This window comes from Ixodes scapularis, unplaced genomic scaffold (assembly GCF_016920785.2).
Source record: "Ixodes scapularis isolate PalLabHiFi unplaced genomic scaffold, ASM1692078v2 PGA_scaffold4__175_contigs__length_147842914, whole genome shotgun sequence".
NCBI lineage: Eukaryota > Metazoa > Arthropoda > Arachnida > Ixodida > Ixodidae > Ixodes > Ixodes scapularis.
The window spans coordinates 134,298,504-134,322,345 of record NW_024609879.1 but is presented as its reverse complement, the minus strand read 5'-3'; the positions used below and the strand labels follow the sequence as shown (position 1 = coordinate 134,322,345).

Here is a 23,842-nt window from a genome sequence, read left to right as displayed (position 1 = left end):
CTTGTTCAAAACGGCCGCCTTGGTACTGCAGCCTCAAAAAATGTGGAAAATCCTAAATGGAAAAAAAAGATGTAAAAAAAAGTTTAGAATGAAGACTATTTTTTTTTTTTTTTTAGAGCTCTATTTATGTTACAAAACAAATTTGTAGTTGGCAACTGCAAAAGCCCAGGGATATTAAGGCAACAGAATTCTGAGCTCAGAGGAAAAATGAATACACAAAACTTTGTGAACATGCTGTAGGTGCTGAGCGATATATAGGCAAATATAGCTGAAGGCAAATACACGGAATGTGCAGGAAGAGAAAGATAATAAATGGTATTCTTCAAAAAAATCCGATACACGATAGCGTGCGGGACAGATGATTCTTATAATCCTAACATAAATCACAGTTGGGCATTAGCTTGCACGGACTTGAAACCGCAAAATAATCGGTTTTATGTGCACTTGTTTTGGGCTCTCACTTTACGACTCTGTGTGTTTTATCCATCATGCGCTTTAACATTATGTTAGGCTGCCGCGTATCACCACGGGACTATTGTATATTCTGCACAACTTTACAATTTCGGCATCTATGTTTGCTAATGTTGCAAACATCGCATCTCACCAGTGCAAATCATGCATTTGAGAGAAAAATTCTTCTTCCGTGGTGCAGCGTCGTGAGGTACGGTGCAAGCTTCTGGCAGCACGAAAACACGCTTTCTGGCAGTGCTTTTGCATACTGAGTAGTTTCCGGGCAATGCTTTTTGTTCTGTGCCAAGGTTGCAAGGCAGAGAAACCTTCACACGGTATCTTTTTGAAACTAGCCCCGCCCCCCTCGTTCTCTGTTCGTTGCTGTTCCACAGAATGCTGCTTATTCCTGGGGTACTCCCTTTACAGTTTGGGGGTGTTAATTCAACAATTACATTTGTGTCACTTGTTAACAGTAATTCTGTGTTGCTTTTATTTTGCACACGAAAGCTGTGAAGTTTAAACAAAATATGGAGGTGGTCAAAGCTTGGGTAAGAACTCGAGAACTACAGCCCTGTGAAGCGGCTCTCTGGGGCAACAAGGATCTTACTTTTCAGGTATCCCTCCCGTACACACTTGTAGTTTTATGTAATGTTGGATTAACAAGTTCAGCTCCAAGATGGCGTCAAAGATTTCGGTTCGGTTCAGTTCCTGTTTGGCTAAAAATAACGGTTCGGTTTTGGTTTTCGGTTCTAGTTCCACACTCTGATTCTATGTATGTTTATACAGCCGGAAGCTAGCTCCAATGGGCGTCTGGTGCCTCAGCTGTAGATGAGCAACTTAGCCAGTGCGGTACAACCGTTAGCCTGGGGTCTTTAAGGGGACGGGGTATTAATGCTCGCCATTGTTTTTATTGTACAGGACATATGAAAGCCCAACTACCCAGAACACGATAAAATGGAAACTTGGGCGAGTTGGTGATTCATATTCTAAGGTTAACAGTGCAAGATCAATCGCACACACCTACACACAAAGGGACAAACACATGCACTGTGTTGTTAACCTTGCGCTGTTAACCTTAAAATACCCAGAACACAGTTTGCGGCTCGAAATTCGTGGTCACGGGCCATTCTCTGTGCTTTAGAGACTCGCACCAAATATGATCAAAGTTGTGGGTCATCAAAGGTACACACTCAATATAAAAATTAAGAAAAAAAAAAATATGATACCCATTTTTTGTGGCTTTTAAAAACTGCAAACACATTGAATGCAAAAAAAAAAAAAAAAGGCACTGGGAATGTGAAGCATTTTGTGCATTCTCTGCATAATTCCCAACATGGCGTCGTATTGCGGGCTGGGCAGCTGAACGAAGCAATGGCAGTGGACGACGGGCGTGGGACCTCTACTTTAGAACTGTTGTTCGTGGTACTGGCGAATCTGTCTAGCTTTGAAATAGAAATCGCGTGCCGATCGAAACAATTGGAATTTATTCCGTACGACGCACCCAACCGCCAAGCTGATTAGCACGGAGACGTCGCCGAGTTGCGTCCTTTCTTCTGGTTGAAGAGGTCGCTTGTCTTACGAGCACGAATTGGTAAGAGTTTGAAAAACATGCAAACATCAGACATGAAGTGCTTGAATTTGGCATTTTTTGTGCAAAGAGTGAATTTTTTATCTGCCTCGCAGAACCAACCAAACAAAGGAAAAGGACAAAAACGCGGTTGGTTGCAGCTACGTGACTTCCGACAACTCTGACCTCCTGTACACTTCTCCTTCAGCAATCCTATTTCGGTTTCGAGCAGTTGCGCTTCTCGATTTCATTATAGATATACGGGACGCCGTAGCAAAATATTGAATGGGTAGTCTTCCGACACTACATTAAATCGCCTGGCAAAAAAAATCGTAGGAACAAATATTTTTGGGGTGTGTCGGCGTCCCTTTACCACGCAGTAGTGACGCACGGCGTACGACGCTAGTCCAGATTGAAACGGGCAGGGGTGGGGATTGAATCCAGGATCTCCGGGTTCTGCAGCGCAAGCTTTTGTTTCACGTCCTAGGGCCAATGTGCACCAGCCCACTCGGCCACCGATCCCCCTAGTGTCGTAATGAGGTCGGTCGCGGCCAAAGGCAAGTGCGTGAGCCAGCGTTTTCCCGACGTCGTTGCATTCCAGGAAGCGCAAGCCCAAGGCGGCCGACGAGACCGACGGGCCTCCAGCCAAGCAGGCCAAGGTGCCCGAGGATCCCGAGGAAGAGAAGGCGCTCAAGGTAGAAGGCTCTCCCTAAATTCCCCAGACTGTTGTCCCAAGGGAAATTTCTTGTCTCCGGCAAAGACCTCTTGTACCCCCAAAGCAGGGTGTGGTAGCTAGCTATGGCTTTGTTTTCAACAAACTCGCGCTTTTATGCTCCTTCTCATCCTACGACGGACTATAGCCGGATGCTACGGGGTGCCGAGTCGAATCGTGAGCCTGTTAAAAACCGCGTTGTGCGGAGGCGATTTTTTTCGTCTGCTCGTGGAGTCCTCCCGGTGGCTCCATCTGCTTGCTGGGTTTTTGTGCTACTTACATCTGAGTTCCCAGTTTTTCGTCGCAGCACGAACGGTAACGACGCTCGAAGAGTCTTGACTGCTGACGCACCTGCGTGCGCTTCGTCCGTGCCGCCATCTACCTCGTACGCGCCTCGGTTGCCACTAGGATTGGATCGTTATGGCTAAGGTGAAACGAATTTACGTCTATGTTGCCTGCGCACCCTCCGATTTCATACGTGTACTTCACCTCATACGTGTACTTCACCGATACAAAAGGGCATGCTATTCGAACCGAGAACGATATGCGTAAAATTAGCGCTCTTCGCACTCTGCGTATCGGAATTCCTCTCGGGCACTCTTTTGCAGTACGAATGCAAGCTTTTCTGAGGTTGTGCTCAGCCTGCCAGCCTTTGGATCCGAGTCCATCGTAGGGTGAGGAGGGGTGCAGGAGAGCCCATTCCCCAAACCTCTCTAGGGGTATCTCTCTGAGTGAAGATTTGTCCCCAAAAGTTAGGGACGTGGGAGATGGGCGTTCCTGGTGCCAAACGCGCCGAGTTTTTGGCATATTTAACAAAAGAGCCAGTGCCTTGTGCAGTAATCCAAAGCAATTTTTTTTTATTTATTACTAAACAAATACGCTAGTGTTCATTGAAACCTTTTTGTGAATGTAAGAAACTGCTGTGAGCAACAGCTTGGTGAACTGAACACTGATGGAAGCATGTTTTGGGGACTGAGAGTTGGAGAGCTGTTCTTGATGACTCTGAGCAGTTGTAATGAGCGGCATCGTTACCACACGATTTGCGGGGTCTCCGGACCGTCTTCGGTTTGGTTTAGTTATTGCGGCTTGTGGAACACTGTTGCTTCTTTACTTAAACATTTGAGTTTTCGTATGTTTATTTCGGCAAATGCTTTCTCCAACAAAGCGTTTATTTGTTGGATTTGTTAACGGACGTTCCTCGAGACATGCAGACTGCTGTGTAGTTTAGCGTCTGGCGCACACCATGTTTTATCCGTGCCTTTATTTCTTTGTCTTCTTCATGACCAGATTCTCTTATGTCTTCATGTATCAGTGTTTGTCCTGTTCCTTTCACTTCCTGTTGTCTTTTTTGTTTCCTCATTCCTGTATCTTTTGTTTCTGTTTCTCTCGTCTTTGGGTTTTAATAAAAGGGGCTATTTATCTTTGATTAATTCACGTCTGTCTTCCTCGAAAGCCTTCATCTCTTCTTGTGGTTATCCCAGCAAACTCTCAACAAAAAGCCTATTAAGGATGACTCGGCGGTACTCGTATGCACGTGAGGATTAGGTGCGTTCTGTATGTGCAGATGTTTCTATTTTAATTAGATTTTTCCTTTCCTAAAGCCTTGGAAGCTCATCAACGTCTATAAAAAAATAATTTCACTAAAAAGGAGATTAAGGCATCAAAGGAAAATAATATGCTTCTGTTTATGCTGTGACTACTCCCGCAGTCTTGTATACCAAGACGGCGGAAGGCCGATTAGGTTGCCCGTGTGTTTGTGAAATCGGACGGCCTCGGGAAATCTGCTAAACACGAGTGTCACAAAGCATCTGCAAAAACATTATGCAAAAACTGCGGGATCTGCCCAAGAAGTTCTGAATTCAAGAAACTCTTTCATGTCGTTAGACAGCCTCGAAATTTGTCCTTTAGAAATGATGTCTCTGACAACCCGAAATTAAGGTACAGACGTTCGAGCATTGTCAAGTTTTAGGGTGGCCGGAGTCCATGCAACCTGCACGACTAGCACTGTGCTAGGTCTGTTTCATTCCATCGTTTTTCTTCGACTGGGCAACACCCTTTTTACCAGGTGGGTCACGTCGTTGAACTTGCTTTGCTGCGTCGTTGCTGAATAACACAGCCGCTTCATTGCATAACGCTCAAGGTCACTTAGCCATTCTCGGAGGAATGGCTACCGAGCTTCCTTGAAGCCCCGGGCAGATCCTTGCATGCAAATGTTTTTAGAAACAGCATACTTAGGACGGCCGCTAACAGCAGTGCCGCCTTTTCCTTTGCCCTGCTGCTTGAATAACGGGAATTAGATTGACTCATACTGACCTCTCATTCGTAAAATAACTCTTCCAAGTCATCTTCCGCTTGCAGTGTCCCCTCTCTGTTTTTTTTTATTTCTCGCAATTTTTTTTTATTCAGTTTTTTACTTTTTTGGTTTTTGTTGAAATCGGTGATTTCTTAAAGAACTTGACATTTTCATTATTGCACCTGCTTTAGACAGCTCCTCACAGTTTAGCTTGCTGAAGAGATGGCACATGGCATCCTGGATTAAGGTGGCTGGTTAATACTGAGGGTTGCGTCAAGTTTGTGAAACATGTTTTTTGTTTTTTAATTTCTCTGGCAGAAGGGAGGTTTTGCTTTAATATTTTAAACCTATTCATATGTTCCTTCAACTATCTCGAGATAGTAATCGCAGTTTAGGTGCTGACGACAGGAGGTTGCTTTTTATGGATGTGTCACAGCCATGGTTGTTTGCTCAGGTTCAACCTGTACAAGTCTACTCTTATTTAAACTCGAGGTTGTTTTCTTTGAAATGTTATCCTCTGCTATTGAATAATATTTTGCTTGCTTTGGAATAACTATTTGATAAGCTACCTAAAAACTCTGCTTTTGATTTTTCTGATTCTATCACTTAATAATTTACTTCAACTACATAAGTGCTCTTTCCCAGATAACAAAATAACTAGATGTGCTTTCGGGCCTTACAGTCCCTTTTATGGTGATGCAAAGGCAGCGAGCGGGTGTTAATGAATGGGGCCATGTCATGTCTCTTATAAGCTAGCTGCCAACTTGTTTAACCCTCTCTAGATATGCTTTTGATATGTGATTGATTAGTTTGATTGGTAGCTTATTCGCGACCTGAAAAGTTCCCATGGCACGTCTAAAGTGCTAGCTATAAGTGAATAGCATCGGGGGCCGTGGATCTTGTATGTAAACGTAAGTGATAAACGAGTGCATGTCTGTTACGGAAGAATTTAGGGACTTTTGTATCACAATCTCGCTTGCAAGGTTTCTCAGACCTTATGTGTGTGTGTTTGTAATCCCTTTTCTCTCCGTCTGGAGAGGTTTCGTCTATTACGAACTACATGTGTTTGTCCGCTAGTTTGCGCCCTCGCATTTCATTGACACGTTACTCAGTTTATTACCAGTGGCATCTCTGGTGCAAGCTTATTTTTCGTGTTGCTAAACCAGGCTGGGAGTGCTGGCAGGTCGTCCTATTATAATTGGGGAGGAAATTTCTGCAGCAGTTTGGAAAAGGATGTGTGTACACACCTTTCGCCACACTGCCTTCGGAAGTCGTTCCCAGCTGAGGACAGCGTGTCCAATAGACTACTTTGATAAATCCCTGCATGTAACACTGCACGCATTGCACTCTGGGAACTTGTGTGCCAGGGAGGAGAGTGGCTTAAGAAATTAGGAACAGCGCGCAAAAAGACAAGGATGAGAGTAGAACACGAGAGAGTGTTGTTTGAGCTGCTTTTAATAAAACTTCAGTTGATAGTCAGCGCTCGTCCTCCGCTCTACTCCCGTTGTCCTCGTATTTTTGCACGCCGTTCCTAATTTCTTGAGTCATGAACCAACTCGCCTGCATTGCCACCTTAATTCAGGAGAGTGGCATGGTTTCGGTCTCGAGCGACACGTTTACGAGAGATCATACACAGAGTGCGGACTGTTTATTAATGGCCGTTATCTCGTGTTTTGTGGTTCCGAGCGTAACATTTTTGGTCTCTAAACTAACCTAATTGGCCAGCCCCCGAAACTTTAACACAAGCCCGAACCATACGTAAATTTTGTCTCAACACATGCTTGTTTTATTTTTGTACTCGAGCCTTAATGTTGGAGCTTCGAGGTACGTGAACGAGCCAGTGCTTTGAATCTCGACACTGCGAAGTTGCAGCTTGGGGATTCTTATTTGTGACCAAGTCAGCATGCTGTAACAACCAATAAGTAGGTGTACCTGAAGCTTTTTGCACTTGCTGTTTTCCTTAATGCGCCTGAGTATGCGAAGTAAAACTCTGAGCTGCCATTGAAAAGCTAAAATCTCAAACACTTGTCTATTATCTGTACCCACCCACATACTGCACGTAGCAAGTCCCCACCCACTTGCATTCTGCTAATTCAATATAGCGTATGTGCATGAAGTTACCCTGCAATCATATGGTCAAATTTGCGCATACAAACCGTTTTTAAGAAAGAAAAGTCATGCACTTGCGCGAAGAATGTCGCACCGTCCTCCGGACGGCACATACTGTAAAACCCTTAATGTTCGCGAGCCCTCAATTTTTGCGAATTTCGCGAATTGAAGAATTCGCGAAATTTAAGGGCGCGCGAAAATTTCCGTCCTTAAGATTTTCAATGCAAGGCGTCTGGAATTCGCGAAATTTAGTGGTCGCGATTATGTCATCTGTGACCGATTCACGAAAAATAGGGGCCGCGAAAATAAAGGGTTTTACAGTATATGGTTGTGAACCCCTGTGCGAAACACCAAACAAATTATAGGACTCGAAGCGCGTTTGACAGTTGATAATGGCCATACACTTTCTTATGTGCTTGCTTTCTTCCTGACTGAGTATGCCGAGATAATTTCAGACACACCGACCGAACGCGGACTCTGGGCGTCGGCAAAAACTCGTCCGTAAAGGCTTAGCGAGGAGTAGGGGACGCTTGCTAGGGCCTCCGTAGCTGGCCAATTTCGGTGTTTGCAAAAACTTAATCTCCAATTACCATAAAATTTGAGTGGGAGATATATATGATATGAGGGAGACTTCAACAAACTTTTGTGCAGTAGTGAGGTCGAATTTATTCTGTTTCCTTAAAAGTTCATGCGCCAACACTGGGCTCAACTTTGAGATTCCTGTGACGCTGCGGCTTGTGTTTTGCCGAATGAAGTAACAAAAAGCGGACGTTTGGCAAACAAAATATGTGTAGGGCTCTAAGTGACCAAATTTCAGTAGTGGTTCACCGGTACCAGACAGGATTATTGAAATTAAGCTCAAAGATTGTTGGGTGAGGTGACTAAGCCATGTCTTACTGCGTTTGTATACGCACTCGCAATATCCGGCATGTCGAAAACCAGGAATAGTGCCTTGGTCTTCCTTCTTTATGGCTCCAAAATGAGAGTATTGTACATTCAGGGGAAGTCAGATAATCGAGAACGCAAGCAGCGCATTTCGTCACGGCGTGATAGCATGAATTGAAACTCCTCAATCGAAACCAAAACTGTGAGGCCTACTAGTTCCCAGAGTGCACTGCGTGTCATTTCGCCTCAATGGGGCACTTCAAATTTTGGGAAAAGTCTATTAGCGCAGGACATAGAGTGTGTGGCTGCTTTTGCAAACAGTGCGGCGTGCCATGGAAGCTTTGGTGGGTCTTTGTTACAATAAGGGTCCTGTGTTTTCAATATACACCAGTAAATTACCCCCTCCCTTTGTTTCTATTCGTCAAAATTGGAGCAGTCCTCGAATAAGAACAAAAAACAGTATCGCAGAAAAAAGAACTTTATGTGAAGCTTTATTTTGCAATGACCCGAAACCGGCATAAACAGTCCACAAGGCCGCTTTGTTCGGGAAGTACACCCTTTTTACGTTTCCTTGTATTATTGGCAATGGGACGTCAATGACGGGTCACACACATTCCCTGGAGGTTAGGGAGAGTCCCACAGCTTTGTCCCGTTCCCTTAATTGTAAGCTGCAATAAACAGTCTTTATATGTGACACCAAAGATGGGCACTAGAAGACATCAAATCGCGAAGGGAGAAGGGAATGAAATCCGATAAAGCACCCCCCCCCCCTTCCTTGAACTCTAAGTGAAATGCAAACCCCGAAAGCACGAAACCCTAGCTCTCATCAAGCATGTTTGCGCAGATTGGCATTGACTGTGCTCCGTTTCAGCTTACGACGGCTTGCAGCGGATGCCGCGAGCCGTCAAAGCCAATCCGACGCCTCGCGAGCGTCGCATGACCCTCGAGGGGTACACTGCGATGCTTTGAGTTCGCGGTCACACGATAGGCTCGCGGCGCCGGACTGGCTGCTGTCCGTCGCAACGTGAAACCGAGCGAGGTTTGCTGCTGTCCGTCGCAACGTGAAACCGAGCGTAGCCTGGTAAGGCCTTTTACGGCGGGGCGTCCTTCTTGACCCCGCGCGGTGCGTCTCGGGTGGTGCAGAAACAGTCCGACCTGGTGTACAAGCTGAGGGACGACCTGCAGAAGAACCTGTCCAAGAAGGAACTGCAAGAGCTGCTCGAGTTCAACGAGATCGACATTCCCGCCGGGGAAAGCAGGGTGAGTGATGCGCACCTCGGCCGACCCGCTACCACGTCGACAGCTGGCCAAGCCGGTGCGTGCTTGGTACAACAAAAGAGTGACGGGAGCGCAAGTACAATGCGCTCGACTGCTAGATGTGACACTGGAGCGGTGGCCCAAACCGGCGTTGCCGCCGCCCAACGACGAAAGTGACGGTGCCGTCGCTTTCGTCGTTGTCGCTGTTGACTGCCGCCATTCCCCGACACAAGTTGCACGACCTCTTTGCGGCGATGGCTGCTGCAGGTTCCTCCTACCGCTGGAAACGACGTCTGTCGTGGTCCTTTGACGTAGATGTGGAAGTTTTTGTCGTCGATTAACGTCATAGTTATTGTCGTTGTTGATGTTGTAGTTGTTGGCATAGTAGGGTGTCCGTCGTCGACGTTGCTAAACCCTCAAACAAGATTGCCCGCCACCCGCGAAAATTGAACCAGGGTTCGCTGGGTGCGAAGCGTAGGCGTTGCCACAGAGCCACACCACAGTGTTGACAATCTGCTTTATATTTGGGGTTTTTCGTAGTACACAATGCACGCTACATGTGCTTTCTAAAAGAAAAAAAAGAAAAAGTTGACAAAATGGAGTAGCACTTTATGCCAAGAGCTCATGCAGGAAGATGCACTTTCACATGCTCCTCAACATAAAGAAACGAAAGTGTTTAAACAAAATGGTCGGATGTCTGTTTTGTTCTGAACGCGCTTTTCTTAATGCACCCCACGGTGTGTGGTTGCGATGCCGGTGCCCAACGACTTCGTCGTGACGCGTCGCCGACTGAACTGTGGATTAACACTGGACTGCTCAGTTCTTTTTTTCTGTCTGCCTCATTTCAATTTTTTTTCTCCACCTGTTTTGCTGTTTTATCACAACTGCATTGCTGTCATCATCCTTGATAGTATGGTGAAACCACTGCAACAGAAGGTGATGTTTGTGCTCGACATGTCTTGTATTGACGAATGTAGAACATCCTCTGGTAAAAGCAAACAGAGTTTAAGCCCCACCCCAAAAAAGTCAAAGAACGACGTCATCACCTAAGCAAGCTTTGGTCATTTTGTCCATACTAGGGGCGTAACACTGGAATAGAATGGCGGTGTGAGCTGCTAAATTGCGGCCGCAGGCGATGCCGGCAGTCTCTAGTTGACGTTCACACGTTATACTTAACGGTTGAACGCAATGTTCAAGTAAAGCTTGGACAGGGCACTGTGCTATGTAACCTAAAATTAGTCAAGCTGGCACAATCTACCGGCTTATTACGCTGCATCACCGTAAGTTGCGGAGCTCGTGGTTGGCCAGGAAACCAAATAAAAGGCAACAAGTAAAATGCTTGACGTGTTTCATCGATTGCGATATAACTCTTTGTTAGTTGTGGGTTTGCGGCATGTCGCAAGCATTCTCTCAGTCGGAGCATTGAGCGAGTCTTTCGTTTTTTCTTTTTTTGTCCTTCTCGCGATTTGTATGCAGCGGTACTGCAAGGCTAGTGGAGCTCTGCTAAATTTGTTGATTGTATGCGCTAGCGTGATCACTTTCCTTGCCCCCGTGCCATTTGCAACAGTGCGCTGAACTTCTCAGAATTGCAATTGGCTTGACGGTCTTCTCTGGGGTGTCATTACATTGAGGATAGCTAGCCTCGGTCACTACACTTCGCGGTTATGTGACAGCACTGACTTTGTCGAGTCGAAGGGATTTGCGAGCTAGATCTAACTCTTGCGTCGGCTACTTTTCTAGTTGTGTGAAAGATGGCAGCTAAAGGATCTACCCAGTTCAGCATTTGAGCACGTTCATCATCAGAGAGAGAGTGGGACAAAGGAAGGGAGCGCTGTGGCAGTTAAAGGGGCACTGACACATCAAAATCATATTTTTTTTTATTATCCGAAACAATTGAAAACGATGCCGGGACATTACCCTCAAAATTTGAAATTTGGGAATTCAGTATTTGTGAAGTAAAAAAACAATTTCCAAATGCCGAATTCGAAGTTCCCGTGCGATCGGCGCCGGTGCCTTGACGTCAAATATTGCGGAGTCCTGAGAGTTCACTTTCTTTCACCACTCCCTGCTGTTGCCATGGCGACCCAAAGCGAGGAAGAAAGGAGCGAGCGCCGGCGTTGCGGCGGACAGGTTTTGAGCGGTGTCGCCTGTTTTCCGTTGGAGGACACAAATCCAGGAAACGGCACCACAACGAAATCCCGACTTTTGGTATTTCAAAAAGAAGGGCCGTAGTGCATTCGCAATTGCGTTAAAAAACATGTTTTAGGATTGCCGTTATTAAATGTTATAAAGATGTCGCCTACAAAGCTTCTAAATTTCATGATTCTTGACGTCATGAATCAAAAGAAGCGAGGAGGCGAGAGGCGGGACGTTCAAACAACAAAAATAAAAAGGCGCGCGCGCGCGCAAAAAATTTTTTTTTTGCGATGCGTTTTTTTTTGCGTGTCTATGACTGCAACTTGCATCGTTTTAGACAATAAAAATAAATACGACCTGTGGGGTGTCAGTGCCCCTTTAAAGGCGAGCTCCGGAGGTTTTACAGCGAAGCTGTTTATGGCTAAGGTTTTTGGGATTTTTCGTGTGCAGTGACTAAAACCTCCTCACTTGATCTGCCGCAAGCGCCACGCGCTCACGCCTTCCTTGTATAAAAGATTCTAAGTAAATAACCAAAATAAAGCGTTCACGAACGCGTGTGCAAGATGCCATTTGTTTTAGGCTTTTGCTTTAGAACAGTTACTGCTGCAGACGCCAGCGCGTGGAACACCATTCCCTGCATTCTGCTTGATGCTTTGGTAATTTAGCAGTAGGTCTATACAGTAGACTAGTCATCACTAGGCACCATTTTTAAGATCACTGGACTTTCAGGTAGATAATACAGGTTTCTCAAAGATTTGCCGCTGTGCGACCCGCCTCGGCCATGTCTACACTCGCACCGCCCTCTCTGTTGTTGTTCCAAGTGCTTGCGTGCCTAATTTCCTTTCCTTCCGCTCTCCTGGGGTGGTGGTTTGGTCATGCGAGTCTACTTTCCGTTGGGTGGCGGTCCCGTCACAAGTGTCTAGTTTCCTCCGGTTCCTCGGGCTGGGTCTGTGTCGTGTGCTAAACACAGGGGTGGAACGGCTGCGCCATTTGCGCCATTTTGCGCCAGACGCATCTGTCTGCGCCATCCTGCGCCATTTTGCGGAAACTGCGCCACAGCCAATACATCGCGCCATTGTGCTCCAAATCGCTGAACGTGCGCCCAATTTTTTTTTTTTTTCATTTTGTCTTGGTTTCGGTTTTTATCGACTCGATTGGCAACAATGAGCGCGTTTAGCTTGGTCGGCCTTGAAATCCTTTGTTCTGTTTATTCTTCCTTTGTATCCCAATTCCCGAGTCGGAAGCGCGCGAAAAAACTCGGGGTTCAAATTCCAAGTGCTACACCACCTGCGACTGGATTGTTGTTCTTCAACCATAAGCGGCTAAGCAAGTCGGCCGAGAAGAGGTAGAGCCGTTAAGCGTCAGATTACCTGAGGCTCTGCGGCCCGGGTTCCGGAAGTCAGCCAGTTGAAAACACATTAGCAAACGATTCCTTTTAGTACTTCTTCGTTAGAAGTTGGAACCGCATTCCTGCAAGATAAATCGTGATTTAATAGAACTGAAACGCAGTCCGATCCGAAACCTTGCCGGCCGGCAGCTCTCACGCGAGCGATAGATCTTGCTTGATAAACTTTGCTCCTGCTTATCGCTAAGAACACGATAACTCCGTTAATCGTAGTCTGCTGCTTCAATATTGAGTTATACAATAGTATAAACTCGGAATTTGTTGCCCTGTTCCTCCGCGCAACTGCACGTCCGTTTCTCACGCACGTCACGTGGTTCGCACATATAATTACCATCTCGAACAGGTGTGAGTTGTGCCATAAGCAGTGCTGGTTTGCATTTTGAGCAGTTGAAAGCCACTCAGAAAATATCAAGGACACTATCTGCAGAAACATATGGTACTTGCTTTTTGGTTCTCATTAAGGCTCACAAAGTTTCAAGTTTTCGCATCTGTTACACTGTTATCCCACCTACATAGGTCCCTAACCACCATCTGTGTTGTTCTTTTGTGCTGCTAAGCACAACTGAAATTGCTCCCGTGCTTGTCTAAAACACAAGCTGAAGTGCAATGAAAACTGATCTGAGCTGCTCCTAGCCTGCTCCAGAACATCGTTTTAGCTGCTCCCAACCTGCTCCAAAACAGCTGTTTCAGCTGCTCCCGTGCCTGCTCCCAAGTACATTTCATGAGTTCCACCCCTGTAAACAGCTTCGCTGGCCATCCAGCTGCACAGAGTGGAATGGCTCATGATTTTTTCTGAGTCGCCCAAACTAAGTACATTTTAGGAATGCCTTCGCTTCACACTTCCCAGCAGGTTATTTATTATCTCTGAACGCTGAATAGCTACTCGGAAAACGGCAAATGAGGGTGATGCCAAAACCAGCGTGCTAATTTCGCCACACACACTGGTAGTGTGACACCGCGTGCTGTAAAACTTGCAGGTCAAGCACGGCGTTGAAAATACTAAGCTTGTCGCACATTTGTATTATTTTTTTGTTGAGGTAGTGAGTTTTTCCAGCAATGATTTCATGCCGTCAGACTTCTTGTAATTTGTCGCGTACTAACTGTACTGTCCAAATTGCAACATCTGGTTTAATTTTTTCAGTCTTGCCGTAGAGTTTTTCAATTTATAAAAAATAATGGTGAGGACCCAAACAAAACTTCAGCAAATGTGTCCAAAGAAAAATAATACATATTATTTGAGTTACTAGTTAAGCCGTGTCTATTGATGTGTTGAACCAATTTTGAGGGATTTTCATGACCATCAGAATTTCAAACTATTGGTCTTTTCGGTTGTAATAAAGGTCCTTGGTCTTGGCCGGAACCAATGCTCTTCTCTGCCCACTGTCCAGATTCTGGACTTGTTGGGAGACTGCATGGCCTTTGGCTGCCTGGAACGCTGCCCCGAATGCAAGGAAGGACAGCTTAAGCTCAGGTGCGTAGTTCGGCACGAGAAGGGCAGAACTGGTTGGCTAACGGGGAGCTAGTGCCACGGACGGTAAAGTTACCTACAACTTGATTTTTTCTTTTTATCTATTTATTTATTTGTTTATTTCAGTACCCCAGTGCCCTGAAGCATAACAGGAGGGAGGGGTAAAAACAATACAGAGTACAAACGAGACTAGTTCAAATATGCAAGGGAAACACGAGCGCTCAAGGATCACACAAGCACGTCCGGCACCGAAAAGTGACTTAAAAGAACGCCGAATCGCTATAAAAAAATGAAACCCTTAAAAACGCCCCCAAATTTGTAAAAACAAAAGAAAAAGCGGTAGTCTCATAGGTTGGGTTGTGCTCTTAGTTCGGGTGGTGCCCTGGGCAGGATGACCCCTCAGTATCTATGTGCCTGGGATGCGGTGATGCTCTCAGTTGAGGTGGGGCCTGGGGCAAGGTTTTGTTTGAGAATGGATTACGTCTCACCATTGTTTCTTCGTGACGCTGCGTGCACTTATCTTTTGTGCCACCTGGATACAAAGCCTTTGTGTCGAATTTTCTGTGTCGCGAAGAGAGGGGAAGGGCGCTTTCCTCTCCATTCCTCTCCTCGTTCTGCATGCTCTTTGTACACTACCTTTTTCCGCTCCTCTCTTTCTTGCCCTTCCAACCCCCTCCGCTTTGCACGCTTTCTCGCACCACCTGGTGCTGCTCCTCCCATTCCTGCATGCTGGGTCCATAGGTCAGTGAGCAGCGCACTTGGCTTCCACGCCGGTGATCGGAATTAATCCGTAACATCGTGTGACGCTTTTTTTTTTAGATCTTGCAGCGGTTACGGTTTGACCGACCTACACATCTGGTGCTTACGTGGCTTCTGAAGTTGGTTGGCGTGAAGTCTCAATAAAAGTCACGCTTACAAGCACCACCAACCATTGTTGTATAAATGCTCAAAACACGTGCCATGAGCGGGTGCTCCGCCGTCATTTGCTTTTAAGGGCCACTCAAAACACGGGCCTCATGCACTTGCACATTCGACGCCACTTGAAAGATAAATGCAAGCACATTGAAAGGCTTTAGTTTGGCCCTATAAAGCTACCGCCTTAACAAGCCTTGAAAAGCACCAATTTTTTGTTATAAAGGTCGCATGTTTGCTTGACCCGGGCCGACTGACGTTGCACACACCATTTTTTTTTCTTTATTTGTTTGGCGGGTTTTTTCCGCCCAGGGGGCAGAGATATAGGCGTGAAGCCTGACAGTCTCTGCCCCCCAACAGTAAACAGTACAATGAATATAATCAGCAAAAGGTACACTCAGTAAAACTTAAAAAAGGCACAATGAAACAGGTACTTTAACATTCAACATTGTGAATTGTAAAATAAAATAAAACGGCACAATCAAACAACCAGCAGAAACATGTTACACAACAAGCATGATTCGAAGCGTATAACAAATGTAACGTCATATGATACAGAAGCATCATATCACTAATATAAACATTAAAAAAAAAATTTACACAAAAAAAATGAGAATGACACAGCATAAAATAGGATTGATGGCCGCCATTTAGTATAGCAATGAAGAATGATCTAATATATGTCAAGAGCCACATTTTTCTTTTTTTTGTTTTTTTTGCAGGACAGACGCCTACGCCTGTACGGGCAACATCAGCGGGTGGACCAAGTGCCAGTACCTAACCCAGGACCCCCAGAGAACGGCTTTCAAGGTGCCCCCAGAGTTCAAGGAGGCCTACCCCTTCCTGTGAGTGCACCACCACAGGGCGACCCCACGCAGACATCCGTCGACGGAAAATGTGTTATATCGGTCGAATTCTTGGAATGGACCGTCGGGAAGGCCTGCGACATCTTGATGTTGGATGAAATCGCCTGTCATCGTGACCTGACATCACGTCATGCAGACTTGGACGTAGTTCAACTACTCTACTCAAACTACTGTAGTTTAACTACTTTTTCGAGTAACTTGGTAACTTTCAATTACAACTTGATTTGGGTAATTAGTAGTTTAATTTAACTACTTTTTTCAGGTAACTTCTACTCAAATTACTAGCTACTTTCGAAATTGTATAGTGCTAATTTTGCCCATTCCGAAAGTTTGAGCGCAGAAATGAATAAGACGCCGGCAGATGAAGAGGCATTCCCGAACAAGGGGCCCCCTTGTTCGGGAAGGCGTCCTTGGGCCAAGGTGGCGACGAGCAGCCAAAAGAAAACACCGGCACGCACGAACGCAGGAAGAGATGCTTAACAAGCCATGGTCGGGTATTGACCTAATCCGGCAATGCACGCAGGCACCGCGTTTCCAGCTACAACCGTGAAAGACGGGGAAACTCCGAGAGTTGTTGTTGTTTTCGTGATGTCTGTCTTTAGTGAGTTCTGACTCAAGCGGTAGGTTCCACAGGAGGCGCCACTGGAATGACCTCGCAGCTGGGCGCCTGTTCCCATGGTTGCCTTGTCGTCAGCGCATACGCCTTTGCAAAGCCGGACTCCCCCGCGCACAAACCCTGGCGCGGATAATCCGTTCATGGGAGCACGTTTCCGCTTCCAGCTGCAACTGTATACGAGCGACGATGCTTGTTCACGTAATCCTTCGCTTCCTTCCAACCATCCATGCCTGGGAGACCTCCTCTTTGTTAAAAACGGTTTATTGTCAGGTGTGTCAGGCGCGTAAAAATATTGTAGTCGCCGGCGAGGATTGCGAGTTACCCTTGGGAGATTCTTTTGTTGGACCCGGCGTCAGCGGCGAAGTATACTTCGGTTCACCTTCTGTTAAACCAAAACATTTTTTCTTTTTAGTAGTGTAGCACTAGCACTACAACGGGACGCGCAGTCGTCCGGATGATCTCATCGTTGTGGCGCGAGACTTGAACCCTTGACGGTCTGGTGCACTCGCTCAGCGTACTCTCAGAATGACGTCTGAATAAAGAGGGGCCATTTATAACAATCTCAACTTGACGAAGAAAAAAGAAAAAGGAGGAAAGTTTGTTATAAAAGACCCTCTATACCCGAGGCAAACCACGTGTTTCGTCATGGACACCTAAGATGCCGACACTCGCTTACCCGACCCTGCACAGCCTGCTTCTGAAATTGAACGCTTTCTTTGCATCCAGCCCGTCGGTGGAACGTCTATTTAGCTTGGCTGGGGACGCCTTTAGAAGGAAAAGGGGAAAACTCTCCTATCAAGTACTTTGAAAGTCAATTGCTTCTGCGAGCGAATAAACTATTTTGGCAAAAACGCAAGCCATAAATAGACTGCATTTATTTTAGGCTCGCAGGGTTTTTCATTGATCAAAATTGCTGTTCATTTTGCTACCACAAAAATATAAAAAAGTAACTTCGAAAGTAACTTCAAAGTAACTCGCTACATTTTACAGTAGTTAGTAATTTACTCAATTACTATCACAAATGCATAATTTTTACTCTACTCCAATTACTTTTGGCGTCGATACTCAGTAACTTAACTACCTTTTTTGAGTAATTTGTACATGTCTGACGTCATGCGACACTGAAGTCTGGTGAAATCATGTCGTGCGACATGAAATTGAGAGGACACGACTCTGGTTCATTCACTGAGAACGCGAGTTCCATCCAAGTGCAGTTTGTGACCCCACGCAGAAGCCCATGTTTAGTTTGCGTCGTCGTCCGGTTCATTGCGCGAAATATCTAACATTGCTGCCCCGTTATCTGGGAGATGTTGAGCGAGTGCGCTAGCACGAACGATGGGAGAGTGTGCAAAAGGGGAGAGGCGAGAGGACGAGTGTGTGCTTCGAGGAAGATGATTTATCGGGCGTCGGAGGGAAGCATGTTGGAGCGGCATTAGAGCCACCGAGGAAGCCATGCTTAGCGTGTAGGCACTGCATTCAATGATTTTCCCCGCGGGTGCCACGATTTTTGGGGCTTAGTTGGAGCAGGTGCAATCGGAGATAGCTAAAATTAGAAAATGCGACTCCCCGAACTTCTGATTCGATGCCAGAAAGATTGGGAGATATTGCTTCGTTGCTTCACAGACTGTTGTTGCGATTTTGAGGGACAGACAAGTGTTTCCCGCGATTTCAAATACAGCTTCGGATAACTGGCAACAGTAATTTTAGAAACGCCAAAATGCCTGGATCTTTGTACAACGAAGTGTGGCTTCTTTAGTGGCTCCAGCGTGAACCCGTCTGCAATTGCTCGTGGGTCTCAGAATACGCTATACCCCCGCCTAAAAGTTTTTTGTGGCCTGCAGGAAGAAGTACAAGTATGTCGCCCGCAAGCGCGTCTTCCCAAAGAACCCGGCTTTAGTGATGTAGATTTTATGTTTGCGCGTGATCACCGTATATAGCGGCGGCGACGAAGAAGAGGAAGTAGAATAAAGCCAGTGAATGGGAATGGCTGCCCGATTCTTATTCTGCCCGCCGCGGTAGCGCTCTGTTTGTTCAGCACACTTGCAACGCTACATTGGCGACGAGGATGTGTTAGGCAGTCTTCAGCTACTGTTCTGGCAAGTGTCCACCCTCTACGACCTCGCAGCGCGCCGCCGCTGTATCACAAGTTGCTAGCTTCACAGCCAAGCCTACTGTTCTCCACTAATGATGACCCTCATTCCAACCTCACTGCCCCCTTTTGACTTGGATGCCACTGACCCAACTAACATCGGCACCGAATGGCGAAAGTGGATCACTCGCTTTGAAAACTTCCTCATCGCTTTCGATGTGAAGAATGACGCACGCAAACGTTCTCTCCTGCTCCACTATGCGGGGGAACGTGTCCATGAACTCTGCGATACCCTTCCTGACCAGCAGAGTGGTCCCACTTCAAGTACGACGCCAGATGCTGATACACCCTCAGTAACGACCAGAAACTCATACCAATCTCTCAAAGACAAGCTTGACGCATACTTCAATCCCCGCATGAACACCACTTTCGAGGTCTTTCAGTTTCGTCAGGCAAAGCAACTCGAGGGCGAATCTGTCGGCCAATTCTCGATAAGGCTTCGACTGCTTGCCCGCAATTGCGGTTTCGCGAACGCTGACGAGGAAATCAAGAACCAGATCATATTTGCAACGACATCTTCACGCCTACGACGAGTAGCCCTAAGGCAAGACCTTAACCTTCCATCACTTTTGAATCAGGCTCGACTCCTCGAGGATGTCAACCGAGCAACAACTGCCATGGAAGGGTCGTCAACAACCACCACGGTTCAAGCAATCTCTGGACAGCCTCGCTACGGCCATGCAGGCACATCCAGAAATGCCCAACAACCTCGCTGCTTCTCTTCCCGTCTGAAATATGGAGGCAGCGCACAACAACGCACCCACGTCTCGCCTCCCCAGTGTTTCCACTGTGGTGCTCCCTGGCCCCACGAGGGAGGACAAGTAAACTGCCCCGCCAAATTTGCCTCTTGCAAAGCATGTGGCAGAAAAGGACACTATGGCAAGGTGTGCCAATCAGCACACAAGCCTATCTTCCAGATTTCTCATGATTCTGACTCCGACGAGAGCGTTTATGCTGTCGGAACTATATCACAAGTATCGCACCAAAACCTCCCAGAGGTTCATCTGCAGGTTAACAACACCCCTATAACATTTCTTATTGACACAGGTGCTTCAGTATCGGTCATTGGAACCTCTACCCTTAACAAGCTTGGAGCACTCACAAAACTCCAACAAGCAGGCACGCGTATTTACGCCTATGGATCGGATGCTCCGCTACCAATCATAGGAAAGCTCAGTGTCACGCTGAAGTACAGGGACAGCGACACAACAGAAGACGTGTTCGTAATAGAGGGAACTGTGAAGTCACTGCTGAGCTTTGCTGCTGCAAATAGACTGGGCCTAATCCAAATTACTTACGCCATCCAAGGACACTCACAAAAAGATGCACCTCGAATGGAGAGGTGCCCCCAAATTTGCTCGAGACCCCACTCGCTGCTTTTCCCGAGTTGTGTGCGGGTGTAGGCAAACTAAAAAACCTCCAAGTGCACCTCCACATTGACAAAGCCATTGCCCCGGTTGCTCAGCCCCATCGCAGAATCCCTTTTGCAGTGCGAAGCAAAGTAGAAGAGAAGATAAGCCAGCTCTTGGCCCTTGATATCATCGAAGAAGCAACCGGACCTACTCCATGGGTTTCACCAGTCGTAATTGTGCCAAAGCCGCACAATCCAGAGGACATTCGCCTATGCATCGACATGAAATGTGCGAATAGGGCCATTCTTCGCGAGAGGCACGTCTGCCCTACCATCGACGACGTGATCACAGCGCTGAACGGATCAACACTCTTCACGAAGCTTGATCTAAAAGATGGGTACCACCAACTAGAACTTGATAATGAATCAAGAACAATCACAACATTTGCAACACACAACAAATTGTACCGCTACAAACGACTTATGTTTGGAATTAACGCAGCTGCCGAGGTTTTCCAGGAAACCATCCGTCAAGTACTCAACGGCATACCTCACGTCCTCAACATCAGTGATGATATACTTGTGTTTGGCAAGACAAAGGATGAGCATGATCAGGCTCTCCAGGCAACTCTCGAAAGGTTGACAGAGAACGGCCTCACAGTTAATCCAAAAAAATGTCTCTTCGCACAGAAAGAACTCTGTTTTTTCGGCCACATTTTCTCTGCTTCTGGAATCAGAACAGACCCCCAGAAAATCGCAGCACTAAAAAAAATGCCGGCCCCTGCCAACGCTCATGAAGTTCGAAGTCTGCTTGGTACAGTAAATTACAGCGGACGCTTCCTACCTAACCTTGCTGATATAACGTACCCTCTTCGGCTTCTCACAAAAAAGAACACCAAGTGGGTGTGGGGACCAGAAGAGCAAGGTGCTTTGGATACGCTGAAAGAAAAGCTGTCTGAAATCCCCAACCTTGTCTTTTTTGATGGTACAAAAGAAATAATTCTCACGGTCGACGCGTCGCCTGTTGGCCTTGGTGCCATACTAGCACAGAAGGAAGGCAACACAAGGATTACGAAAATCGAAAGAAGCACAAGATTTACGCAGATGAACACAGACATGCGAGAGCCCACAACTTCGAAGTCGGAGATCGGGTACTGTGTAGACAGCCTCCGTCGAACAAGCTCACTCCCCCTTATGACCCGCAGCCATATAAAGTGATTGAAATCAAAGGGACGCAGGTAACTGCTCAGAGAGATCAGAAAATTATCACAAGGAACTCAAGTTACTTCAAACTTCTTCCCACGAGTGCGAAGCTCAGAGCACATAATGAATTGATCAATGCGGATGATGCTGAGGAAGAAAACGCCATGAACACGCGTCATACTCACCCTCACCAGGAAGCTCAACAACACATCGACGTGGGGGAGAGACGAGACCTGCAACCCAACGAAGCTCAAAGATCCAGTGAAGGACCACGTCCGACTCCGGAATTTGAACAACAGCTCGACGTGGAGGAGGACGAAAGAAACCAGCGATTCCTTGAAGCCCCTGGCCCTGATCTATCAGGAACAGCACGACCGGTCCGTACAAGGTACCCTCCTACAAGACTCAGGGACTACGTCTGCTCCTGAAAAGCGTTTCGCTCTGTTCATTTCTTTGCTCCTCGGGGGAAGTGATGTAGTGATGTAGATTTTATGTTTGCGCGTGATCACCGTATATAGCGGCGGCGACGAAGAAGAGGAAGTAGAATAAAGCCAGTGAATGGGAATGGCTGCCCGATTCTTATTCTGCCCGCCGCGGTAGCGCTCTGTTTGTTCAGCACACTTGCAACGCTACATCTTTGTACAACGAAGTGTGGCTTCTTTAGTGGCTCCAGCGTAAACCCGTCTGCAATTGCTCGTGGGTCTCAGAATACGCTATACCCCCGCCTAAAAGTTTTTTGTGGCCTGCAGGAAGAAGTACAAGTATGTCGCCCGCAAGCGCGTCTTCCCAAAGAACCCGGCCAAGCCTTCGGAGCCATCGACGTCTGCCAAGTGAGTCTGTGGGAGCGCTGCGACACACTGTGCTAATTTCGGGTGGTGGACGCTGTTTCTGGGGCTTCCTTGTGAAAAGAGGCATCGGCCCAGAAAAAACGAATCATCTCGTTAATGTACACATCTCCATTTGCGAGACAGAAATGGATGCGTTAACGCAGTTCAACCCCAACAAGTCGGTTTATGTAGTGGGATGTTCGTATCAACAGGGTCCTTAACGGGCACGACTGCAGTAGGTTTCCGTTTGTTGAGAACTTTACGGAAGCCACAACAGCTGGGACCATGATGTGGGAGTTCTCATTGCTCTGCTTGCGTTCCAGTGGCAAGGCAGGCAAGGATCTTCCGCTGGATGGCATCGAGGTTGCCCTGGGCAAGACCAGCGCATCTGCGGATGAGCTGAAGCAGAAGCTGATCCTGCTGGGAGCTAAGCCAGTGTCCAAGGTCTCCGAGAAGACGCTGTGCCTCATCTCGACGGAAGGTGCGTCTCAGAAAAGGGGGGAGATCCGCGACGTCACGCAGGTGATGTCACAGAGCTTACAACAGTTGGTGTCTGACCATGGGGCTGAAACGGGGACATGTCCTACGAGGAGAAACACGTAGGTCGCTGCTTTCCATGCGACACTGTGGCGTCAGATGACACCACGGCACCGTGCAACATTGCAAAGTCACTCGAAACCGATATCAGATGACGCTGACATCAGATAAGACGCTGACATCAGATAAGATCATGATGTAACTCGTTGCTGACGTCGCGTGACCGTCGGGAAAACTTGTGCCTACGTCTCCTTACGTCGGGTCATGTCACGTGAGGTCACGCGACCACATGCTTTCCCGACGGTCACATCATGTCGTGTGGTTGCTTGACACCATCTCGTCAGGCAACACCGTGACTTGATAGAGAACCTATAAGTCACACATTTAGAGCACTTTCGGTATAAACCGAGGGAACGGGCTGTTTTTTTTTTTGTTTTTTTAGGGTTTTTCGTTTTGGCAGACATTTTTGACAGTTCCAGCAGCCAGCAGAGGAAGGCCTCTGAAACCCAGGAACGTCGGAAAACTTTAGTCGACTTGGCAACGTCTAGTTTGGTGGCGTCTCTGATCACTTTAAGCCGTAGTGTGTTGTGTGGACCTTTATGCATTCTGAAGAGACCTTGACGCCTCGATGCTTTCCAGGGAAACTGCCATCATTCTCACGACCGCCCTTGCCTGTCTAGTCTCGTTCTTAATGAAGGGATTGTGAAGGGACATTTAAATGTGTAGCATTTATAAGGCCAGCCCTAGCTCTTTCGTGTCAGGGTCTGGGATTTAGCCTCAGTGGAGCGGGTGGTCGTTACGAGAGCGAGCGGGGGATAGCAGCAATAGAAAGCCAGTTGCCATTAGGGGGAGACACCCCCTGGGAGGGTCCACTTTTGAACCCTTGCCTTAAAATTAATGAAATTTACAGGGTAGGCTGGTGGTCATGCTAGAGGGTGCATAATAAAATTTTTAAAGTAACTGAGCTGGAAAGACTCCTGCAACTCATGAGCTCTTCTACATCCAAAATAGATGGTCTCGACAGCACGTTAATTTTGCTCCAGACTAACACAGCACAACAAACTGAAAAACTTGTTGATCTTGAGGACCGTAGTCGTCG

At 46.9% G+C, this 23,842-nt stretch overlaps 1 protein-coding gene across 1 annotated transcript in view; it reads left to right on the top strand.

Moving 5' to 3' along the window:
* Nucleotides 1-23,842, top strand: part of LOC115311846 (poly [ADP-ribose] polymerase 1) — a 70,917-nt gene that overhangs the window by 9,381 nt on the left and 37,694 nt on the right. The window contains exons 6-11 of the mRNA XM_029970701.4: nt 2,619-2,712; nt 9,160-9,276; nt 14,203-14,285; nt 15,917-16,039; nt 22,129-22,209; nt 22,530-22,687. Of these exons, the coding sequence (XP_029826561.2) occupies nt 2,619-2,712; nt 9,160-9,276; nt 14,203-14,285; nt 15,917-16,039; nt 22,129-22,209; nt 22,530-22,687 (656 nt within the window). The remainder of the gene's footprint in view (nt 1-2,618; nt 2,713-9,159; nt 9,277-14,202; nt 14,286-15,916; nt 16,040-22,128; nt 22,210-22,529; nt 22,688-23,842) is intronic.